The 22,300-nt window shown below is 33.5% G+C and overlaps 1 protein-coding gene across 23 annotated transcripts in view; it reads left to right on the top strand.

Moving 5' to 3' along the window:
- The window catches only part of LTBP1 (latent transforming growth factor beta binding protein 1), a 459,359-nt gene that overhangs the window by 309,895 nt on the left and 127,164 nt on the right, over positions 1-22,300 (top strand). For 9 of the 23 annotated variants that reach the window (XM_056813254.1, XM_007476056.2, XM_007476052.2 and 6 more), the window contains 6 exons: positions 826-848; positions 4,918-5,011; positions 5,635-5,733; positions 17,771-17,896; positions 19,174-19,299; positions 21,672-21,794. In XM_056813254.1, coding sequence (XP_056669232.1) covers positions 826-848; positions 4,918-5,011; positions 5,635-5,733; positions 17,771-17,896; positions 19,174-19,299; positions 21,672-21,794 — 591 coding nt within the window. The remainder of the gene's footprint in view (positions 1-825; positions 849-4,917; positions 5,012-5,634; positions 5,734-17,770; positions 17,897-19,173; positions 19,300-21,671; positions 21,795-22,300) is intronic. The other 14 variants (XM_056813253.1, XM_007476053.2, XM_056813251.1 and 11 more) reach the window with 3 other exon arrangements.

The raw sequence follows: 22,300 nt of genomic DNA on the forward strand, positions 1-22,300 counted from the left end.
CTTCAGTGGAGTGCTCAGGGTGTTTTCTTTAAGAGTAAAATGTCTCTCTGATTCTTTATACTCCTTCTCTTGAAATAAATGATGCTTTTTATCAGAATTAATAGTAAAGGACAACTTGGTTGTACATATTACTTAGAATAAGTATTTCACTTATATCTGAAGTGCCTTTTTTGCATTTCTGTGCAATAATTATTTTATTTTTTATTTCTGTACAACAGTTATTTAACTAGATCCCTTACTTGTTGTCAGAAAGCTAGCTTTAAAGCCCTTCCCCCCCAAACCAGATACCCAATCATTTGATAAAAAACACCAAAGCATAGAATTTTGGAGATTAAAACCTCATGTGTTTTCTAGTCTATTCCCCTTATTTTAGAACTAATAAGGCTTGGAAAGATAACATTTTGCCCAGGATTGCATAGACAGTTGATACTGAGTCAGGAATTGGAACTCCTATTTTCTTGATTGGACTTGACTGAAAGCATACTGTATTCAAACTTTACCATTGCCCTAATTCTCCTTTTTAGTTAATCAACAAATGAACATTTATGAAGTACGTTACTCTGTTCTAGGCATCATGCTATTTATGGGAATAAGAATATTAGAAAGACAATATGGCATTAACCCACGTTTTTAATCTCTCCTTGAAAAGTAGTATTTAGGATAATATCTGCTTTCAGTGGGAAAATTATATATATATATATATATATATATATATTTATAGATCAATTGGATTAAATTAGTGAATCCTCATTGGTAAATTTTTGTAAGAAGAGAATATTTGCTATTCATTGTTTTGTTCTTACTATTCTTTCTTTTTTATTTTAGTAGCAACTGCAGCCCCTGAGAAGGTAATATATTCATTTCTTATTCTTTTCATTAGTTAATCTCATAAAGAGTAATAATTATATTAGCTATATCTATAGACTCTGTTTCAGCATAAAGGAACACTTTTATTTTGCTCAAATACAAATGATTTTGTAAGAAAGAAGAGGAAGGTAACTAGTTACATCATGTAACTGAACCCAAATCAAAGAGCTGAAAGCTTGGGATTCCCTTGTAAAAATTCAAGTAGGCATTTGCTTGTGCAATATGTGTATACACATGTATATGTGTATGTGTGTGAGTGTGTAAAAGCAGATTTCTATTATACCTATGTGTATGATAAAATGATAAACATTCATGTAGTGCTTTAAAGCTTAAAATGATTTATATATTATATATATGCTCATAATACCCTTTGAGGTAGATTATTTTATTATACCCATTTTACAGATGATTAAAAAAACCAGAATGGTTCACTGACTTACTCAAGGTAACACAACTAGTAAATAGTGTTTCGGGCAGTATTTTTGAACTCAGATCTTCCTGATTCCAAATCTAGTACTATATTCACCATGCTATGTAACTATCTCTATGAGTAGAGTTATATAAACTATACAGATTTACACAGCTACATAAATTTTCTAAATATAATTGAAATTAAATCTAACTGACATTAGACCAAGAGCAGAAGTTGTCCATAAGAAACACAACTTGAGAACATTTCAGGTATATTTCTATCAAATTCTAGGTGGTGGCATAAATTTAGAATATGACTTTCTATTAATTAATCAGCAAGAACTTACTAAGCATCAAGTATGTGTCACACACCGGGGCTACAAGTACAAAGAATCACAAATCGCTATACACTGTGAACTTAACTTGTAATGAGGAAAAAAAAAACATGTATCAAGATCAGTTCATCATAAAAACAATGTTAGTCATTAAAAACATATATAATATAGTTAAATAAGAAGTACTTTGTGAGGGAGAGCATTAGCAGGTGGGGGCATCAAGAAAGACTTTATGCAAAAGTTGGTGCTGAAGCTGCATATTAAAGAAAGAAAGAGGTCCTTTGAGAGGAGGAATCTGTTGTAGTTGTGTGGCACATCTATTTCCAAAGCACAGAGAAGTGAAACGGAATATTCTGTGTGATAAATGAAGAGAAGGCCAGATTAGTTATATCAGAGAGTGTAAGAGAGGGAATATCTAATGAGGCTAGCAAGATATGCTGTTATTGGGATATATAGGACTTGAAGAGCTAACCGGAAGGCTATGTTTTATCCTAGAGTCAATAAGAAGTCATTGAATTTGGTTGAGCAAAGGAAGTGATATAGTCTGATCTGTGTTTAAAGAAAATTACTTTGGTAACAATGTATAGGATGAATTGGAGGGGTGGAAGTGTCAGAAACAGGGAGATTAAAGGAGACTGTTAGATTATGGATAATGCTAGGAGTGGAAAAGAGTTGGATCCAAAGGATGTTGTACTGGAAGAAAAAGCAAGATTTGGCAGCTGATTGGATAGAAATCTCTGATAACTATGAGTGGCAAATATAACCAGTAAGAATTCCAATGGCTTTAATTTTATTCATTGGAGAGTGGAAGGTCCTGCTGATTTTGTGTGTGTTCTTAGGCAGCTAGTTTAGAAGAAGGTAAGTAAGTGAATACGCATTTATTTAACATCCACTATGTGCCAGGCACTTTACCAAGCACTTTACAAATTTTATCTCATTTGGTTCTTATAACCACCTTGAGAGGTAGGTTCTATTATTATACTTCATTTTATGGTTGAAGAAAGTAAGGCAGGCAGAGGTTAAGTGACTTGCACAGGTCATTAGAAAGTATCCCAAACTAAATTTGAACCAAGTCCTTCCTGACTCTGGGCCCAGCACTATCAGTTGCACCACCATGCTTCTCCCATGCTTTGTTCTTTATCTGTAACAAGATAATATGCAACACTCTTATATACTAGAGTTTGTAGCTATTCTTAGACGAGGTCAGATCTAGACTATATTTAGAGCTGGAAGGGACCTATGAGGTATTCTAGTCCAACCTCCCCTTTAATGGATGAGGAATTCAGGTCCTGAGATTTTCAGTAATTTTCCCAAGGTCACATAAATGGGGATTAAACCCACATCCTCTTGATTTCAAATCCAGGACACTTTCCACTGCATCAACAGTCCTATGATTAGAGCTGTCAGAAACCTCAGAGATCATGCAATCTGACCCATTTATCATACAGCTAGAGAAACTAAGGCTGGGAGAGGTGGAGTGATGTGCTTAAGACAATCCATTGTCTAGTAAAAGAATGAAGTAAGATTTAAACTCTAGGCTCCACAAGTTGTCTGGTTTTTGTCCTTGTCCTCCTGAAAAGGCTCTATAAAGAATTTCTACAGTCCCTCCATACTTTCCCCTGGATCTTTTAATATTCTATGTGTATTTGTGCAGCACTGAAACCATTCCTTTGTCATTATTAATCCATTTTTCCTTTTCTGATCATATATTTACTTGGTGAATATTTCTTTATTTACAGGTCATGAAAAAAGATAAAATCTAATTTTCTTTCATCTGTTCAATTAATATTTATGAAGTGACAACTCTGTGCATAATATGTAAATCAATGAGGAGCACAGAAAAGATTCTCTATCTCCTGGAATGTTTGAGCTAATAGTCGAGAAAACACATAAAGTATAATTATAACTCAGATGCTTTGAAGATCATTTAGTACAGTCCTCTCATTTAAGAAAAAAAGGAAACTGAGATACAGAGGAATGAAGTATAAGGCCACACAAGTGGAAACTGGAATTTTTACTGAATACAATTTTACAGCACCTAATAATGAAGAATAAGACACTTGAATGCACAATCTTAGGGGGAAATAGGAAGTTAAGATAAGATCCTTCTCTTCAAGGAATTTTTATTTTATAGAGGATAGTGTGAGGTGAGATATAAATAGAGAAATACTACAACTAGAACCTGGTAGATACATAAGAAAGTATAATGTGTTATGGGGGTAAATGTTGAGAAATTGACTTATTGGTAGAGGAATTAGGGTAGGCTTTATGGAAGAAGTGACATTTGAGCTCTGTCATAAAGGATAAGTGCCCATCTCAATAAGATATGCCAAGAATTGTGGATAAGCTCTCTAAGGTTGGAGGTATATATAGAGAAAAGAAGGCAGTCATAGAAAGAGCTTTGAGGAATATCTACATTATTGAAGCCAGAGGAAGAAGATAAAGCTATCCAGAGGGAGCTATTTTAGAGAGTCGGGGAGACAACCAGGAGACTAACTTCATAGAATCAATGGGAATGGAGGAGAGCATAGTCAAAAGTGCCAAATACTTCAGAAAAGTCAAAGATGCTAAAGACTGTAGAAAAAGAAAAAAACACTTTTTTGTAACAATGACTCCTTACACACCCACTCTGATTTAAGCAGATACTAACTTTCCCCAATTTCACACTGTCACTATTCTGAGAATTTAGTGTGATATATTCAAAAGTTGGTATTTATGTGAATAGATGTAATATAACTTCCAGTTTTATACATATTCTGTAACTTATAGAAATATTTTACTTGACCAGATGCTGTTACAGCAAATTTTTCATATCTGATATTTAATATATTGTCTTTGGCTGATTTCCTCAATTGGTCAGACAAATATATGAAGAGGGCCAAGGTAATAAGTTCAGTCCCTGCGTTGAACTGAGCAAAACTGCTCAGTTCCATGGTTGCAGACTCTGCCTCTAATCTCAGCCAGATGTCTTGAAAATGTGTGTTGGTCATCAGGGTGTCAGAGTGAGAAGAATGTGGATGGATTAACACAAATCAGTAATCAATACTAGAAAAACAGTTCAAAGACTACTGTAGCAGTTCTGGGCCATGAACAAAGCCTTTGTATGGAAACATTGATACTAATTATTTTTAAAAATATTTTATATAAAGTGTTTAAAAATAAAGTGAAATAATTCACATTTTTCCCTAAAGCAATCTAAAAGCTTGATATTCCTTTTATGAATTTTACTAAGAAAACAGTTAGTTTGGTAAGAATCTTAATATAGAAGAATTAATTTTCACTTTCATCCTTTTTCAACATCTAGGAACTGGTTGACCAAGAGAAAACCAAACTTGAACCTGGTCAACCCCAACTGTCTCCAGGCGTTTCAACTATTAACATACATCCACAATATCCAGGTAGCCCATTTTGATTGATATAATTGAAAAAAATGTATATTCATATATTCTGAATCAAAGATGTTTCATGTTTATTTTTCAAAGATTAGTCATTTATTTTGGATTCATACATTAATGAGTTCAGTAATTCATTTTGGATTTATACATTGTTCTAAGTGGATGTGGAAAAAAATAATTATAACCTAAAATTGTTATTATGTGTAAAAAGAACATCATATGATATGAAGCAATACTTCTGTTTTGTGACATTTTTTAACCTCCTAAGTAGGTAAAATATTGCAATAATTATGTGAAGATACATGAAATTTTTGTTAAAATAATGAAGATGCCCTTTATTGAATAAGGGAACCACTAGTTTGTTAATCTGCATTTTGTGTGGGCATAGAGGTCAATCGCTTCTGTTTCATTACACCTTCTGTCTTAAATTATTCTCCTATGCAATGCTTAGCATTTGTTGATATTTACAGGTTTCCACAAGATGTCTTCTCAAATCCCCATGCAGCTCAAAGACCTTCAGTCTTATATATTATGAAATTGCTTATACAATCTATGTGTCTTTTGAAATGGACTTCTAACATATATAATGTACTTTCTTTTTTGTCCATTTGCCCCTTGTCATATAGTAGTGATTGAAAAAACATCACCTCCTGTTCCTGTGGAGGTTGCTCCTGAAGCTTCTACATCAAGCGCCAGTCAAGTGATAGCACCCACTCAAGTAACAGGTATGGTGAACACATGAACATTTCTCTGTGTCTAGTGAAATGCTATGACTAATGCACTGTCAAAGTAATATATAATCAAATCACAACAAAGGTAAATTTCATGATCTAGCAAAGAAGAAGGATATGGCAATGATCATAGTCAACAATAAAATGCAAGTTTCTGAAATTCCAAGAAAAGTTAGAATTTCCAAATGTCACCTATAATTACATTAAATACTTTTAGTTATTTATTCAAAAATATTGTCAGAAATCTTCCACAGTAGTCTTATAAAACATCTTACTTAAAAAACCCAAGAAGAGAATGCCTTTAAGATAATTATATGGAAGCTCTAGAATCATGAGCAGAATTACAAAGGAGCAATGCAGAAGGGTGATTGGAGGGAATACTATCAACAATCTTATGCCATTTGTTTGATTAGGTTTTGGTGGACTTTTCCAATATTGCGGTAAAACATGTCAATGGAAAACTACTGGTATTCAATGATGTTAATAACTTTAAATAACATGCAATCAAAATTTGATTTATACCTTCTAAGAAATTCCATATTTATCTCAGCAAGATAAAAGTTCAAAGTACTATAAAAATAGATAAAATATAATATTCAGGTATTTCTATACTTCATTATCAGAATATGAGAAATCTAGTAAGTAGTAAAAAACAAATAATTCATAAGTATGAACTATTTATTTTTAAAATTCTGTTGACAAATACTTATTTTTAGCCCTTCCCAACTCTTCCTCTATTAAAAAGGAAAAAAAACCCCACCAAAATCTTTGTACTATATGACAAATATTCTTAACCAATTAAAATGAATGCCCATATGGGCCATGTCTAAAAATGTATGACTGATATTTATTTAATCCATCACCTCTCTTACTCTTAATCACTGATCCCAACCAATTTCAATTATTCATTTCATTAATCATAGATCTTAAGTCTTTCAAAGTTAGTTGTCTTTGCCATATTGCATAAATGATTCTCCTGCTTATATTCACTTCTCTGTTCATCAGTTCATATAAGCCTTAAGGTCAATTAGTAATTTCTTTAAAGCCAGGGACTGTCTTTTATCTCTTTTTTGTATCCTCAGCACTTAGCAGAGACTAGTATATAGTAAGTGCTTAATAAATGTTAATCAGTTGATCAACTTAGATTGAAGTCTTTTCAAGTTTCTCAGAAACCATGTATTTCCTCATTTTAAAAAATAAATTTTATTGGTGTCTTTGTTTTTTATATTATCATAGTTTTCTTCAGTATTCTTAACCCCTCTCCTCCTCCCAAACAGCTATCCTTGTGCACTATCACAAATAGAAAATATTATTAAAAAAACAAAGAGGAAAAAAATCATCAGTACATTGAGAAATCTGAGAACATGTGCAATATGCACTATCTGTGGACTTTCAGTTATACAGAGGATTGGGTTGGAGTCATCTTTTCACATCTTTTCTTTTTAAGTTATACTTACATATTCTTTATAATTTTATAATATTCACTTTGGATTTGGGGGGGTTATTCTTTCCATTTTAGTGCATATATTGTTTTCCTGGCTTTGTTTCTTTACTTCACTTCGGTCCATATAGTTCTTCATTTGCTTTCTATATTTATCACATTATTTCTTATAGCATGGTAATTTTCTATTTTCTTTGTATAACACAGCCATTCCATAGTTTATGGTCATTTAATAGTTTTTTCCCAATTTATTGCTATCACAAAAGTGCTACTCTAAATGTTTCGGTATAAATGAGAATTTCCTTCTTATCATTGTCTTCTTTTGGAGTATGAGCTTAGAAATAGAAACTCTTGAGTCAAAGTATATGGATATTTTATTCATAATTATTAATAAATAATTATTTATTTTATTTTATTGTATGTATAATTCCAAATTTCTTTCTAAAAGGGTTATACCACTTCACAACTCTTACTAAAAATGCACCAGTATGCCTACCTTCCCATAGCCCCTCCATCACTGATTATCACTATTTTTATAATCTCAATAAATTTTCAGGGTGTTTTCATTTACCTTTTTCTTAGTAGTAGTAATCTGGAGCATTCTTTCATGTGGTTTTTAATACTTTACATTTTTTCTATTGAAAACTATTTATAACCTTTTACCTATTGGGAAATATTTTTGGTCCAATTATTTTGGTCCAATATATTTGTGATTTGCTTCTATATCTTGGATACCAAACCCTTTTCAGAGAAATTTGACACAATGATTTCAATTAATTTTTAGTTTACTTTAGAGTTCTCAAGGTAAGCCAGCATGGATTCCTAAAAAATTGAATCAGTTCCTTGTGTAGCCTGGAAATAAGACCTTTATTAAACAAATTTGCCACAAAGTTTTTGTTTTTTCAGTTAACTGTTTCCCTTTTAAACTTAGCTTTATTGAATTTATTGATGTAAATGCTTTTTAGTTTTAAGAAATCCAAGTTACCCATTTATTTTCTGTGTTCTATAAATGCTTATATAATAAACTGGAAATAATATATATAAATATATTAGATAATTGTAAAGCACTTAGCACAGTGCCAGGCACATAGTAAATGCTACATTTTTGTTAGTTTTATTTTTATTATTTCAAACACAACACAGAAGAAGCAGGGAATGAGCTTTTTAAAAGTAACACATGGAATTCTCCTAAAAATATGTATTGCTGTTTTCAGCATAAAAAAGTCCTGGTTAAATATGTGAGAAATTATCAGGATATTTCAAAGGAAGCATTTTTACAAAAAAAAAATTAAAAAAACAAGAAGGTCTAAGGAAATGCTTACTTTCTTACCTCTATAAATATGAGAATGGTTTAAACATGTCTTCAGGATATTCTTGATGAAAACATGAGCAGAATACATGGCAGACTTTTGCTAGAGATACACCCTTCGTACTAACATATTTGAGTGAGAGATAGTGAATAGAGTGTATTTTTGTATTTATTGTTTTTAATTTTTTTTAGCATATCAAAACTTAAACTCATTTAAAACTCATTTTAACTAATTTAAAAAAATTGAGTTTCAAGTTTTCCCTTCTGCCCTTCCTTCACCATTGAGAAGGCAAGCAATATGATTGTTGTATTTATTATTAATTTTCAAAGAAATATTTGATACTAAGATGCCAAAGAACATCTTATGGACTCTGCTTTGAAAAAAAAATATCTCCCATACTTATGTTAAGAGTACACAATGTTAGGGGGCAGCTGGGTGGCTCAGTGAATTGAGAGTCAGGCCTAGAGATGGGAGGTCCTAGGTTCAAATCTCTCCTCTGTCACTTCCTAGCTTTGTGACTGGGCAAATCACTTAACCCCTATTGGCTAGCCCTTATCACTCTTCTGCCTTTGGACCAATACACAGTCTTGATTCTAAGATGGAATGTAAGGGTTTTTAAAAAAAAGGGATTATACAATCTTCTGAAAGTCAGTATTATTAGATATTTTTCTGGCTGCCCTTTCCTTTCTCCCTATAACTCCACCTCTGTTCTAGATCTTACTTTGCAATGGGAATAATAATCACATCAAAGAAAAAGACTAACAATTTACCTTCTCATGGATTCACTTATATTTTCCATCAGCTTGGGCTAACAGTTCCTTTTCTGACCACCTCTTTATTGAAATATAAGTTCTTAAAAAGTGAGTGGGGGGGGGCAGCTGGGTAGCTCAGTGGATTGAGAGCCAGTCCTAGAGATGGGAGGTCCTAGGTTCAAATCTGGCCTCAGACACTTCCCAGCTGTGTGACCCTGGGCAAGTCACTTGACCCCCATTGCCTAGCCCTTACCACTCTTCTGCCTTGGAGCCAATACACAGTATTGACTCCAAGATGGAAGGTAAGGGTTTAAAAAAAAAAGTGAGTAGGGACTTTCTCACTTTTGTATTTGTATCACTAGTGCCTAGCACAACACCTGACCCAAAGCAAACAAATAATGCTTATTGATTGATCTTTTTGATTCTCATTTTTGTCATCCACAAAATGTTGGCAATAAATAGCCCACGTTATCGTTAGACTTAAATGAGATTAAACATGTATAAAGCCCTTTGCAGATCATAACTTTTTTTAATAGATGTCAATTAATGTTTGGAATAATGGCATTAACTAAAGATTATGATGTTTTGGTTTTGTGGGTAGCAAATGGAGTATTGCAGAGCAGTGTTGCACAGTGGGTGGAGTGCTTGTCTTGAATTTGGGAAAACCTGGGTCTTAATCCTGTCTCAGATATGTAGTAGCTCTATACCTCTAAGCAAGGCACTTAAGCTTTCTGAGCTTAGTTTCTGTTTGTAAAGTGAGGATAATAGAATCTATTAACCAGGTTTCTTATGAGATTCAAATGAGTTTGTATACAGAAAGTGTTTTTTAAACCTTAAAATGTCTGGTGAACTAAAAAGTAAACTATTATTATTATTATACTACATTCTCAGCATTCCCTTCATTTTTTTCTTAACCTGGGATTAGCATATAATCATTAATTCATTAATTATCATGAAGTACCTATTGTTTGAAGATGCATTCTATGCTATTTTAAAGGTACAAAGATGTATAAAGCACAATTATGATCCTCTGAGGAATTAACTTCTTCAGCTGATATTATCAAGGAGAGAGAATACCATATCTTTTCACAGTGACCTTTTCCAAAAATGACGTCTTGGCAATAAGGGAACAACTTTATTCTGTAACAGTTTTTTAAGTAATATATGTCAGATTGCCAGTACCAAAATAACCTTTAACTTCTGTGCTATTTGGCAATGGGCATGGTAGGGAAGCATCTGCTTAATACGGATGATTTCACTCAGTAGCCCTTCCAGAGTTTGACTAGCCAAATTCTGTTTGGTTATTATTAAAATACATCTACTCATAAACAATAATGTAGGTCTTGAGCTTCTTTCATGGCACAAACCAAGTTTTACAAAGGAAGTGAACTGTGCTATCTGTAATTTTTAGATCGCTAAATCAGAGCTTGGCAAAGACTCTGTCATGAATACTTCATCCTAGGAAACAAATATTATTGATTTTGGAAAAAAAGTTTTATTTTTTTCTAGGTTTTCTCTTTTCTCCTTACTGTAATATTTGTCTATGTCTTGATTGCTTATAATAAAAGAAACTTTTGGAACATTTAATAAGTAGGACAATATCAATTGTCATATATCAAAGTAGTTTTCCTAAAACTCATGTATGACCATGTTACTCTTTACTCCATAAGTTGCAGGAACTCCGAACAAATATAAAACAATTTGTTTGTATTTAAAGCCCTGTATCAAATTTCCCTCTTCCATTCTACCCTTGCCCATCATACTACTAATGAAAATATTCATAGATGTCTTTAATATGTGCCCTTCCCTTACAAACATATGTGCTAGTTCTCCCTTGCTCTCTGATTAAACGACATTAGTTTCTTTTCTGTTTCTGGAACAAGAAACATCACAATTCCATTTCCTTCCTCTGGACATTTTCACTGACTCTTCCTTATGCATAGAATGCTCTCCTTCCTCCTCTATATCTTCTGACTTTCCTGGCCTCCTTCAAGTCCTAGCTAAAATTCTGTTCTTCTAAGGAAAGCCTTATTCTTATATTCTTAATTCTAATACTTTCCTTCTATTTATTCTGTGGACAGCTATGCGGGGCAGTAGATATATGGTCAGAACCAGAGTCAGGAATATCTAAATTCAAAACCTGACTCAGACACTGATTGTATGACCCTGGGCAGGTCATGTAACCATTTTTTGCCTCAGTTTCTTTATCTATAAAATGAGTTGGGGGAGGAAATGAAAACCACATGAATATTTTTGAATTCGTATAACTCCAAATGAAGTCATGAAGAGCCAGATATGATTTAAGCAACTGATCAAAACCAACAATTTATTCTGTATATAGCATATTTACACATAGTTGTTTGCATGTTTTCTCCTTCATTATATTGTGAGCTTCTTGACAGTAAGATTTGGTTTTTGCTCTTCTTTGTCTCACCAGCCTGGAACATAGGTGCTAAATGAATGTTGATTGACTGACATCCTTTTTTTTCTTAGTAAAATTGATACATTTCCTAACTGAATTAAATCTTGAAAAAGAATCCTTTGTGTATTCAAAATGTTTTTTGGAAATAAACTTACTAATATCTCTATTATGTAAGTGGTTTCTAGAATGACAACAGGCAGATTTAAATATTAATTTTCCCTGTTATCCCTTTTGAACATAAAGGTTAGTGAGGGATGTGTCCTCCCAAAATATAGCAAGAAGGGGTCATTTCTCTTTGTCCACTTTACATTTTTTCCCATTTTTAGTAATGTTTATAACAAGATCTAAAGGATGGAAAAGAAAATTAATTAATTCCACATATTTATTGGTGAGAGCTTTATAACAACAGTGTTGGCGGTATTCATTTTAGATATAGCTAGATACATTTTAAAGTTCAGTAATTATAAAAAGAATAGATTATCTATAGAAAATAAGTATGTTATTGTCTACCATGATAGATGAGTTTGTGACCTGTATCTTTACTGGGAAACCATTTCCAATAAAAAGAAACTGTCTGTTGAAGCAAATAAATATTTGGTTTGGTATTATGTCCTAACAGCTCAAGGAAGAATTTGAAAAGTAAACCTTTGATAAAGTTAAAACATCTGTTTCAATTGCTATAGAACAATTTTTGTTCACTTGGGGGTGCCAGTGTGTTAGTGTAAACATTTCTTTGAATATTTATTTGATGCCTCACTCTTAGTCTTCCCAGATTTTCTTCTGGCCTCTTATATGAGTTCCTGTATGGAACTCTCTGTACTTAAGATGGCCTGAGTGTTTTCAAAATTGTTTGCTCATCAGATTTTTTAAAGAGTTAGAACTGGCCATATTCTTTGGAAAATGTCTGTCCTTGAAATATTTGCTGGTGTCATTGAGACTCTATAAACTATGCTAATGAAAATTCTTTGGGAGAGGTAGGTAATATGCTAATCTTAATTTATATATCTAGGTTTGAAGGCTTTTTTGGAATTCATATAATGAGAACAAATGTTCAAAGCATTGATTTTCACATTTTGTCAAAATGATTTTATTTAATTTTAGAAAATATAATTAAAATGCAATCTTAGAACTATTATTCTTGTATTTTTTGGCTGGAAGACTGTAGCATTTGATTTTCCATTGGCTTTTGGTCATGACTTCTATCCAGATTTCTGAAGTCACTTGAGAGAATGCAATGGGATAATACCCTGGACCTGAAGAAGATGTGATTGATGTGTTTCTATGTATGGTGAATATCTCTGATGAGTACAGATTTTCCTGATTTTTATTAGTCATATAGAATGACTGCCCCATTATTTTTACCTTTAGCAAAGATGATCGGATGAAGGTAGGAAAAGTCTGTCCTGCTAATTAGGATACTATTCAGTTTTGTATTGTAAAAAGTAGAGGAGCAAAATCTCATGTAAGGACTTCCCAGAGAAACGGATTAATTAATTAATTAATTGGTTGATTCGTTTATTTATTTTTGAAACCCTTACCTTCCCTCTTAGAATCAATACTGTGTATTGGTTATAAGGCAGAAGAGGGTAAGGGCTTGGCAATGGGGATTATGTGACTTGCCCCAGGGTCACACAGCTGGGAAGTGGCTGAGGCCACATTTGAACCTAGGACCTCCAGTCTCTAGGCCTGGCTCTCAATCCACTGAGCCACCCAGCTATCCCCCAGAGAGATGGATTTAGCTTATTGTAAGCTATCAACATTATTCCATTAATTAGGAAACAAGCAGGGAGCCAAAGATGTGTGAATTATCTGGTTTTGTCCAAGTGAGATGGTAGAATCTTGCCAGAGGAAGATAAGTGATAGGTGGAACTGTTTCTAATATACCTTTGTTATGGTGAAGCTAGGACAAACAGAATAGGTGTCTGATATGCTTTATAATCATGTATGCCTCCTGTCATGTAACTGAGGGCCACCTTGGTAGTGCCTTTTGTTCTGTCTTAACCATAGACAACATTTTAAAATTGTACCTTGATGTACATCACAGAATGTATAAGGTTTAAGTACCTTTGAAAATCATCTGTTCTTCCTCACCCCTGCCCCTCATCTATTATGCCTAAGGAAATTGAGTCCCTCTTGCCCAAGGTCAACAAATTGATCAATAAACATTTACCAAGTACTTCCAAGTATCAGCTTTTTTGTCACTATAAAGATTCCCTCTACCAAGAAAGATAGCAATAATTCCATAGTGGAAACTTTTGGAGTTGCTGTGTCTAAAAATTTCATATCCTTCAGCTAAAGTGATCATAAACCTCTTCAAATATTGTTGTATTTGGCCAAGAAACATGCAGTACATTAGGACCTTTTATCAAAGCTTTTCTAGCTTACCCAGGACCTTCCATATCTTGCCCTTCCTGGCATAATCTACATGAATTGAACTATCATATCACTTCCACACCACCAACACCAACAGGCATCAGAATTGGGTATTAGTAGAGGTCCAGTTTGTGACATTAAAATTTTAGTCTGAAAGGAAGGCATTCAAGAAAGGATCTTTATTTTTGATAAATTTTGAAAATGAGGAAAGTTGGGGTTTTTCACTGATATGCTTTCATTTCAAGCTTCGATTGAGCAGGGGAATGAAGTCAAGGTTTACATCAGAGTAAACAATTTAAACTGGTAGGTAGAACAGAAAACAGTTTTTTTCAAAAGAAGTTCAAATTATGTTTGTACACTCATGCAGCAAACTCATTTGGAGACAGAAAAGAATTTACTAGACCTTTGGAAAAAGACAGGAAAAGAGGGAAGAGCAATGTGTAATCTGGGAGCAGAAAACTTCTACAAGGCAGCAAAATTGCAGAAGAGTATAATTGTGGAAAGCTCTAAACAAAGAACTGGCTCAACAAATGTGTTATGGAAAAGATGGGAGAGAAGAAAAGGGAAAAGAAGGGAAACCCTTCTTTTGTTTTATTTTGTTTATAAAAATGGAGGGGTATGAAAAAGTGTTTGCTGACTTCTTTCTTAGTTTGTTAGTGGGTATATAATTTAGTAAATATAAAAATTTACCCCTAAATAGTATACACATTCTTGGAGGGTGTAGGGACCATTTTATTCTTCTCTTACTGCTCATATTGCTTAGAATAGTAAATACTTAGTAAATATTTGCTTAATGAATACTTCAATATGTAAACCACTCATAATTTTTTCAGTGGGTCATTCAAAGTTAGCACGCATTTATTAAGCATTTACTCTGTGTCAAACTCTGTGCTGTGTGCCTGATACAAAAGAAAACAAACAACATTGTTCCTGCCCTCAAAGAGCTTACATTTCAGTGGGAGAGATAACACACAAATAACTGTCCAAAAAAATAACATAATGTAATTGGGAGATAACCTCATGGGTCAGACACCAGTATTGGTAGGGAACAGGAAAGACTTATTTAAAATGAAATATAAGCTGATTTTTGAAGGAGACCAGGGTGTAGAAGTAAAGAAAGAGAGCATTTTAAATGCAAAAAAGCCAATGGAAAAAAATAGTTTGAAGATGGCATGTCATATGTGAGAAACTGTAAGAATGGCAGTATTCTGAATCATAGAATTAGTTGAGGCAGAAAATTTTAAGGAACACAGGAAAGGTAGGAAGATGGCAAATCATAAAGTGCTTTAAAAGCTCATCACAATTTTTTTTAAAATCATGAAGATACCAAAGAGTCACTGGAATTTATTGAGTGGAGGGCTGTATTTGTATGATACTGTCAGACCTTTTATGAGGAATATCAATGGTAGCTACGTAGAGGATATGAGTAGGCTATTTAAAGAGTCCAAATAAAAGGTGCTTAGAATCTGGACCAAGGTGATGGCTATATGAAAAGAGAAAATGGAATCTATACAAGAAATGTTGTGAAGGGCAGAAATTATAAGATGTCCGAATCCGTATTCCTCTTTGACTAGATAGCTTATCTTTGAGAGTTACTATGGCTAAAAACATCATCACCCAGCTCTAGAAATAAGTATGTTTTTTTTTTTACCATAACATTAGATAATTGTGTCACTAACTTTTGGGCATCTATTTCCAGATTTTGTTATTATTCAAGAACTGACTAAAATGTCACAATTATTCATATGTCTGTTGTCAATATTATTCAAGTTGTCAAAATTATTTGTTCCTTTGACAATTTGCTAACTACTAAATGTTCTTTTTTTCTGATAGAGTAAAAATGTATTAGTTAGTAGAAAAATCCTATTAATGTACAATTTTTCATCTCATGAAATTCCAAAGTCCTCCAGTGTAAATCAGAAACAGAAAGGAAGAAACAGAATGTATGTACATTGCATAGCTCCTTCCAGAACCCACTTAATTATGAACTTAATTGTATATACACCCTGACAGTCCCCTAGAAAGAGAAAATAAGACAAAAAAAGAACATGGTTTTTGTTTGAAATTATATATCCAACTACAACTTAGGCCATTTCCTGAGTTGATTTCTGCTAAGGCGATATTATTGTTGTTTTTAAAAATATCTCTCTTGTTGCAGAATATGCATTTCCATCTTTACTGACAATAAGACACCTGTTTTCCTACTTGTAAAAACCACAATTGCTTCTAACAATACTCAGACCTCTGCCCTCATGCTGACTTTTAGTACTGACTCACAGGAAAGTCTCTGCTTCATGAGTCATCAATCTCTGGGAAGTTTCCTTTTCATCAAGGTTTTCCTTGGGATTATACCATCTCTTTCCTGTCACCATCTCTTTCCTTTCACAGTTTAATTTGTGTAGTCACTGAACTCATAGCAAGGTATTTTTTACATATTGCTTTCTGGTTTTTAGATATACTCTGATGTCCTCAATACAGTGAACATACAAAATTATTTAGCTTTAGAAAAGAATTGTCCTCAAAATGCTACTAGGACATCTTCATTCTTCTGATATTATCTTTAGATTTTTAAAAAATGACGCATACTTGAATTTTGCTTTGGGTAAGTAAAGAGGTAGGATAGGATAGTGGTTAGTGGTCTGACTTTGGAGTCAGGAAAACCTTAGTTTATATCCTGCCTTTAATTATATATTAACTATGGTTATTAAATTCTTACAGGAAGCCCTCTTAGACTATAAGTTAAAAACAGATTGCCAGTCTATATTAGTGGAGGAAATTTCCATGTGAGAAGTTTCCTGAACTGAAGAACTTGAAGATCTAGATCAGAAGATATTTAGTACAATTAGGAACATTTATTGTTTTCTGTATTAAAAGCATTATAGTAGGAAGTAATAATGAAATAGAAGTTGAAGCTGTTCCGCTTTAAGAACTAAAATTTAAATAGATTGTACATAAATATATGCATTCATAAAAAAATGAGAGAATTTAATGGAAATAGAGTGCATGCTATTTTGGATATTTATATCTGATGTTTCAGGACATCCTGAAATTTAATTCCTGGGGAAAGGAGGACACAATGGACCTATATTTCATTAATGTTCGATATTGTTTGTGCATGTGCTTTAAGACATTGTAAATGATGAAGTGATGAAGAGTTATGTAGTGTTAATCTGAAGAAGGGGGATTTGGAAAATTTTTTGAAGGTGAGAGGAGGAAAGGATTGGCAGAAACTATAAAGAAAAGGTAATTCTAGATGTGAAGAATAGAATATACAAAAGCAAGAACAAGGAAATAAAGAGCAAGGAAGAAAATGATTTCATTAGCTGAAAAGCCATGAAACTCTAAACCTGAAGTATAGCATATTCAGATTATTAGAGTTAATAAAGTTTTGGCTAAGACTGGGAAACATTAAACAATACAATTTTGATTGAATATAGAATGTATGATAGCAAATATGGTGAAATAGAGTTGGAGAGTTAGTTTGGAACCATATTATAATGACCTTTAAATATAAGACTGACCAATTTTATTTTGTAACCAATGGAGAGACAATAAGAGTTGTGGGAGTGTAGTAAGATTGCTTGAGCTTTACTTTAGGAAAATTGCATAAATTACATTGAATTTAATTTTTTTAAATCAATTTTCTTGTTATTGATAGTCTAATAATTTCCTGTGACTAACAGCATCATTTTGTTTTCCTCTTCTTAAATGTTTTAATTTTTTCTTCTTTCAGAAATCAATGAATGTACTGTGAACCCAGATATCTGTGGAGCAGGACATTGCATTAATTTGCCAGTGAGATATACTTGTATCTGCAATGAGGGATACAAATTCAGTGAACTACAAAGAAAATGTGTTGGTAAGAGATTATTTTTTTCAAATATAATCAAACCTGAAATATTTTCAGATTTAACATTTTCAGTATAAGACAAGCATTGTTTCTTGGATAAAGAAAAGTTTATTTCATGTTTTAAATGGTGTTTATTGCAGTGCTAAGGGAACTTAAAGCTTTAGTTGAAATGTTAAAGAAGACACAAGTTTATATTATACGTAGAAGAATGCTGAATATTTTGCCACATAATGTAAGGATGAAATTTTTTAAAGGTTTTTAGATTTAGTGTGTTTAATAATGGTAAAAAAAATCCATATATACTTTCAAATGTGTTTTTCTTAAGTGAATAAACTAATACAAGAATGCACTAAAACAGAAAAGTATTTTTCCCTAAGCATCTGGAATCTGATTTCCAGTGTGTGCACACATTGGAATTAGCCATCATCCTTAACCAAGTCTGAGTGTGTAAATATGTGACCTCAGATGAACTTGGTTAGACCAAAAAGCTCCAGACAGAGTCTGAAAGTTTGTAATTTTCAGTTTTGTAGTCATTTTATTCTAAGTTCAGTGTCTCTTCTTTTACCAATAGAAAAATGAGTAATTGGGGTAATGCGGGTTAGTTAGCATGAAAAAATGTCATACATTGATCTTACAGTATACTTCGACATCTTGATGGTACAATAATGGTAGGACTTTAGATATTAGTTGTTTAGACATTCAATTCTTTATTAATGTGTGAATTCAGCACAATCTTCAGTGTTTCTTCTAGTTTGCTATATCTTTTCCCCCAAACATTTCTCTTTGAAAATTTTACTTTCAACAGTAAAATTAGAATTTGAAGGAAAAAAAAATGTCAACTGTGTAAACTTTGCTATGGCTTTTGATCGTTATTTTAACTTATAACAGATTTGGCATTGGAAGGCATGGAAGTATTCATTTAGTCCAAATCTTGCCCTAAAAGGAATCCCACTATAGTATACTGAGCAAGGGGTCATCTAGCCTGAAAGTTGATTCCTCTTGTGCATGAACTCTTCTTGTAGGATGTTGTGCTTAAATAAATCATAGATTTGTCTCTTTGCAACTTCAGCCCATTTCTCCCAGTTCTGCTTTTAAGGTCCAGACAAAATAAAGACGAATTCCTTTCTATGGACCAACCTTTCAAATCCCAGAAGACAGCTGTTATGTCCTTCCTAAAGCTTCTTTTGTTTAGGCCTAAATACTTCTAGTTTCTTCCGTTATTCTTCAAATATCCCATTACAATTATAACACTTACTGAAAGTAACTTATTTCAATTCTTTTAACAGACATTGATGAATGTACTCAGATCCACCATCTCTGCTCCCAGGGACGATGTGAAAATACTGAAGGAAGTTTCTTATGTATTTGCCAAGCGGGCTATATGGCTAATCCAGAGGGAACTGACTGTATAGGTAATTACTTTCCTTTCAAATGCATTTAATTCCAGATTTTTAATTTTTTTTCCTTCTGTTTCTGCCTATCCAACATTTGCCCTGATTACTCACAATTCAGTGTTTTTCTGAAGATTTATTGAATATCAACTTTGTATGAGGCACTGTGGGGATGATACAAAGCAGATACATAGTGTTTCCTCAAGATACTTTTAACCGCATAGGGGAGATGAAGTAAATACACAGACCACTATATTTCTAGGTAGCATGTGGTGTGTCCTGTCAGAGAGGTATAAAGTGCTATGGATAGCTAAGAAAGAAAAGACATTAGACTTGATCTTGAAGAATAGGCAGGATCTCAAGTGTCAATTGTTTAGATAATGGGAAAACTAGTAGCAAATTACAAATATGGTAACTAGTGTGTTGCAATAAACTAGTAAATCAGTTTGGAGTAATAAAAATATTCCAAGAGGAGTAATAGGGATTGGAACAATAAGAATTAGTGGGGATCTAATTTTAAAGGGTCCTGGGTTTTGTGGGAAAGAATGTGGGCTGTGTTTTATTTTATTATTATTTTCTTTAAACCCTTACCTTCTGTCTTGGAACCAATACTCTGTATTGGTTCCAAGGCAGAAGAATGGTAGGGGCTAGGCAATGGGGGTTAAGTGACTTGCCCAGGGTCACACAGCTGGGAAGTGTCTGAGGTCATAACCTCATTTGAACCTAGGACCTCCTGTTTCTAGTCCTGGCTCTCAATCCACTGAGCTACCCAGATGTCCCCTGGGCTGTATTTTAGAATGACTACTTTTAGCTGTACTTAAGAAAGATAAATCTGGCTGTGACATCTAGGAAGTAAAGTCATGTAAGATCTTAGGAATTTCAATCTGATGGGACTTTGGAGATAATTTAGACTAGCTACTTCATTTTATATATGAAAATAGTGAGTTCTAGTGAAGGGAGTTACATGTAACCCATTTCTTCTGACTAAATCCTATGTAGTTTTCATGACAATATGATGCTCCTCTGGGAACATCCTCAAAAGAGGTGAGAGAGAATAAATTGAGATTATAAGATTATAAGTATCAGAAAGGAATAAGCCATTCATTCCTTGGAGACAGAAATAAAGGCTAAAGGGGATCAAGTAATGACAAAGCTCAAACTGAAAAGAAGCTTTTATTCAATAGGTCATGTGAAGAGGGAGATGGGATCATCTGCTGAGAACTAGAGGCTTGAGGAAAATGGGGAAAGTTTTAGAACTATTGGCTCAGATTACTGTAAATTCAGGGCTGAAGTCATTGAGAAAAGTTATGTTGTCATGGAGTCAGTCAATCAGCATTTACTAAGTGCTAGGTATACAAAGAAAAGCAAAAGACAGTTTCAACTTTCAAAGAGCTCATACATGGAAATAACTATATGTACTCTGTGTATATATGTGTGTGTGTGTGAGTTAGATTAGAGCTATAAACAATAGCATTAAGTAGGATCAGAGAAGACTTCTTGCAGAAAGTAGCATTTTAGCTTGGATTTGAAGAAAAATAGGGTAGCCACGAGATGGAAATGAGGAATGAGAATATTCCAATCATGAGGGATAGCCAATGAAATGCCTGGAGCCTGGAAATATAGTATCTTTTTTTTGAGGGACAGAAAGTAAGCCATTGTTGTTCAGCAGAAGAGTACTGTGTGAATGTTGAAGAAGGGTTTTTGGACATTATATATAACAGTGATATATAAGAGTTCCAAGGGAAATTATGTCCTCAAGGGGGAAAAAAAAAGATGGAGGATGTTGCAGAGTAGATTTATAATAGAACAACATGGGTTTCACAGAACACACAGGAAGATGCCAGAATATATATAGACAGATATATTTAGAAAGAAAAAGGGTAGCAGGTAATCACTGAAAACCTTATCGAGTTCAAAGAATGCTGACATTAGAGACAGAAACTCTGATTTCAGATTCCAGCTCTGAAACATGCTACTTGTATGGTACTGAGCAAATCATTTAGCCTTCTAGATTTCAATCTTTCCTGCTGTGAAATGAGAGGGTTGACTTCGAGCATCAAAGATGCTGTCCAGCTCTCAATCTATGAGCCAATATAGAGAAAATGGACAGACAAAATTAGTTCTGTAGTCATAGGAGCATAGATTTAGCACTGTAGAAGGATCATGGAGGCTTACAGGCCAACCCGCTCATTTTACAGATGAACAGATACAGGCACAGAAATAAGTTAAATGACTTGACCAGAGTCAGACAGCTGAGGAATGCCCAAGTCAGGCTCTCCAAGACCAGCTCTCTGCTACACTGTTTCTCATTGGTGAGAGGAAAGAGGTGTGAATAAATTTTGCTTGGTAAATTGTGTGTGGGGAAACTATTAAAAGTTTTTTGTTTCCTTCAGATGTTGATGAATGTCTGAGACCAGAAACATGTGGGGATGGACACTGCATTAATACTGTGGGTGCTTTTAAATGTGAATATTGTGATAGTGGATATCTAATGAACAGAAGAGGCCAGTGTGAAGGTGAGTTCATAATTCTGAATCTGTTTTCCATATTCAGATGATGAAGAGGGCAATTTAAGAGTTAAAAATGGTTTAAAATTACATACAAGAATTTCTTTGTTTCTTCCTGTGCTGCCTTTCCTTTGCCAGGTGTTCTATTATTAATAAGATTTAGAGCTGAATGAAACCTTAGTGATTATAACAAAATCACAGGTTTAGAGCTGGAAGATAACCTCAGAAGCCATCTAGTCTATCCCTTTTATTTTATAGATGTTTTGACTATAACTGAGAGAAGATAAGTTAATTAGCCAGTCAACCATTTAGTTAGTAGCAGATGTGAGATTAGGTTACTGCCCTTTTAGTGGCTAGGGCTTTTTCTTAGTTACTGAGCTATCTCTTCAGAAGCTCCAACTAGAAGTCCAACTACTGATCTAACCAGAGGGCCCTGATCCCTCCCTATCTTTCTCATTTCAAACACACTAAAAGACTAACTAAAAAGTTTTAAATTTTAACTTTTAAATTAGGAT

This window comes from Monodelphis domestica, chromosome 1, assembly GCF_027887165.1.
Source record: "Monodelphis domestica isolate mMonDom1 chromosome 1, mMonDom1.pri, whole genome shotgun sequence".
NCBI lineage: Eukaryota > Metazoa > Chordata > Mammalia > Didelphimorphia > Didelphidae > Monodelphis > Monodelphis domestica.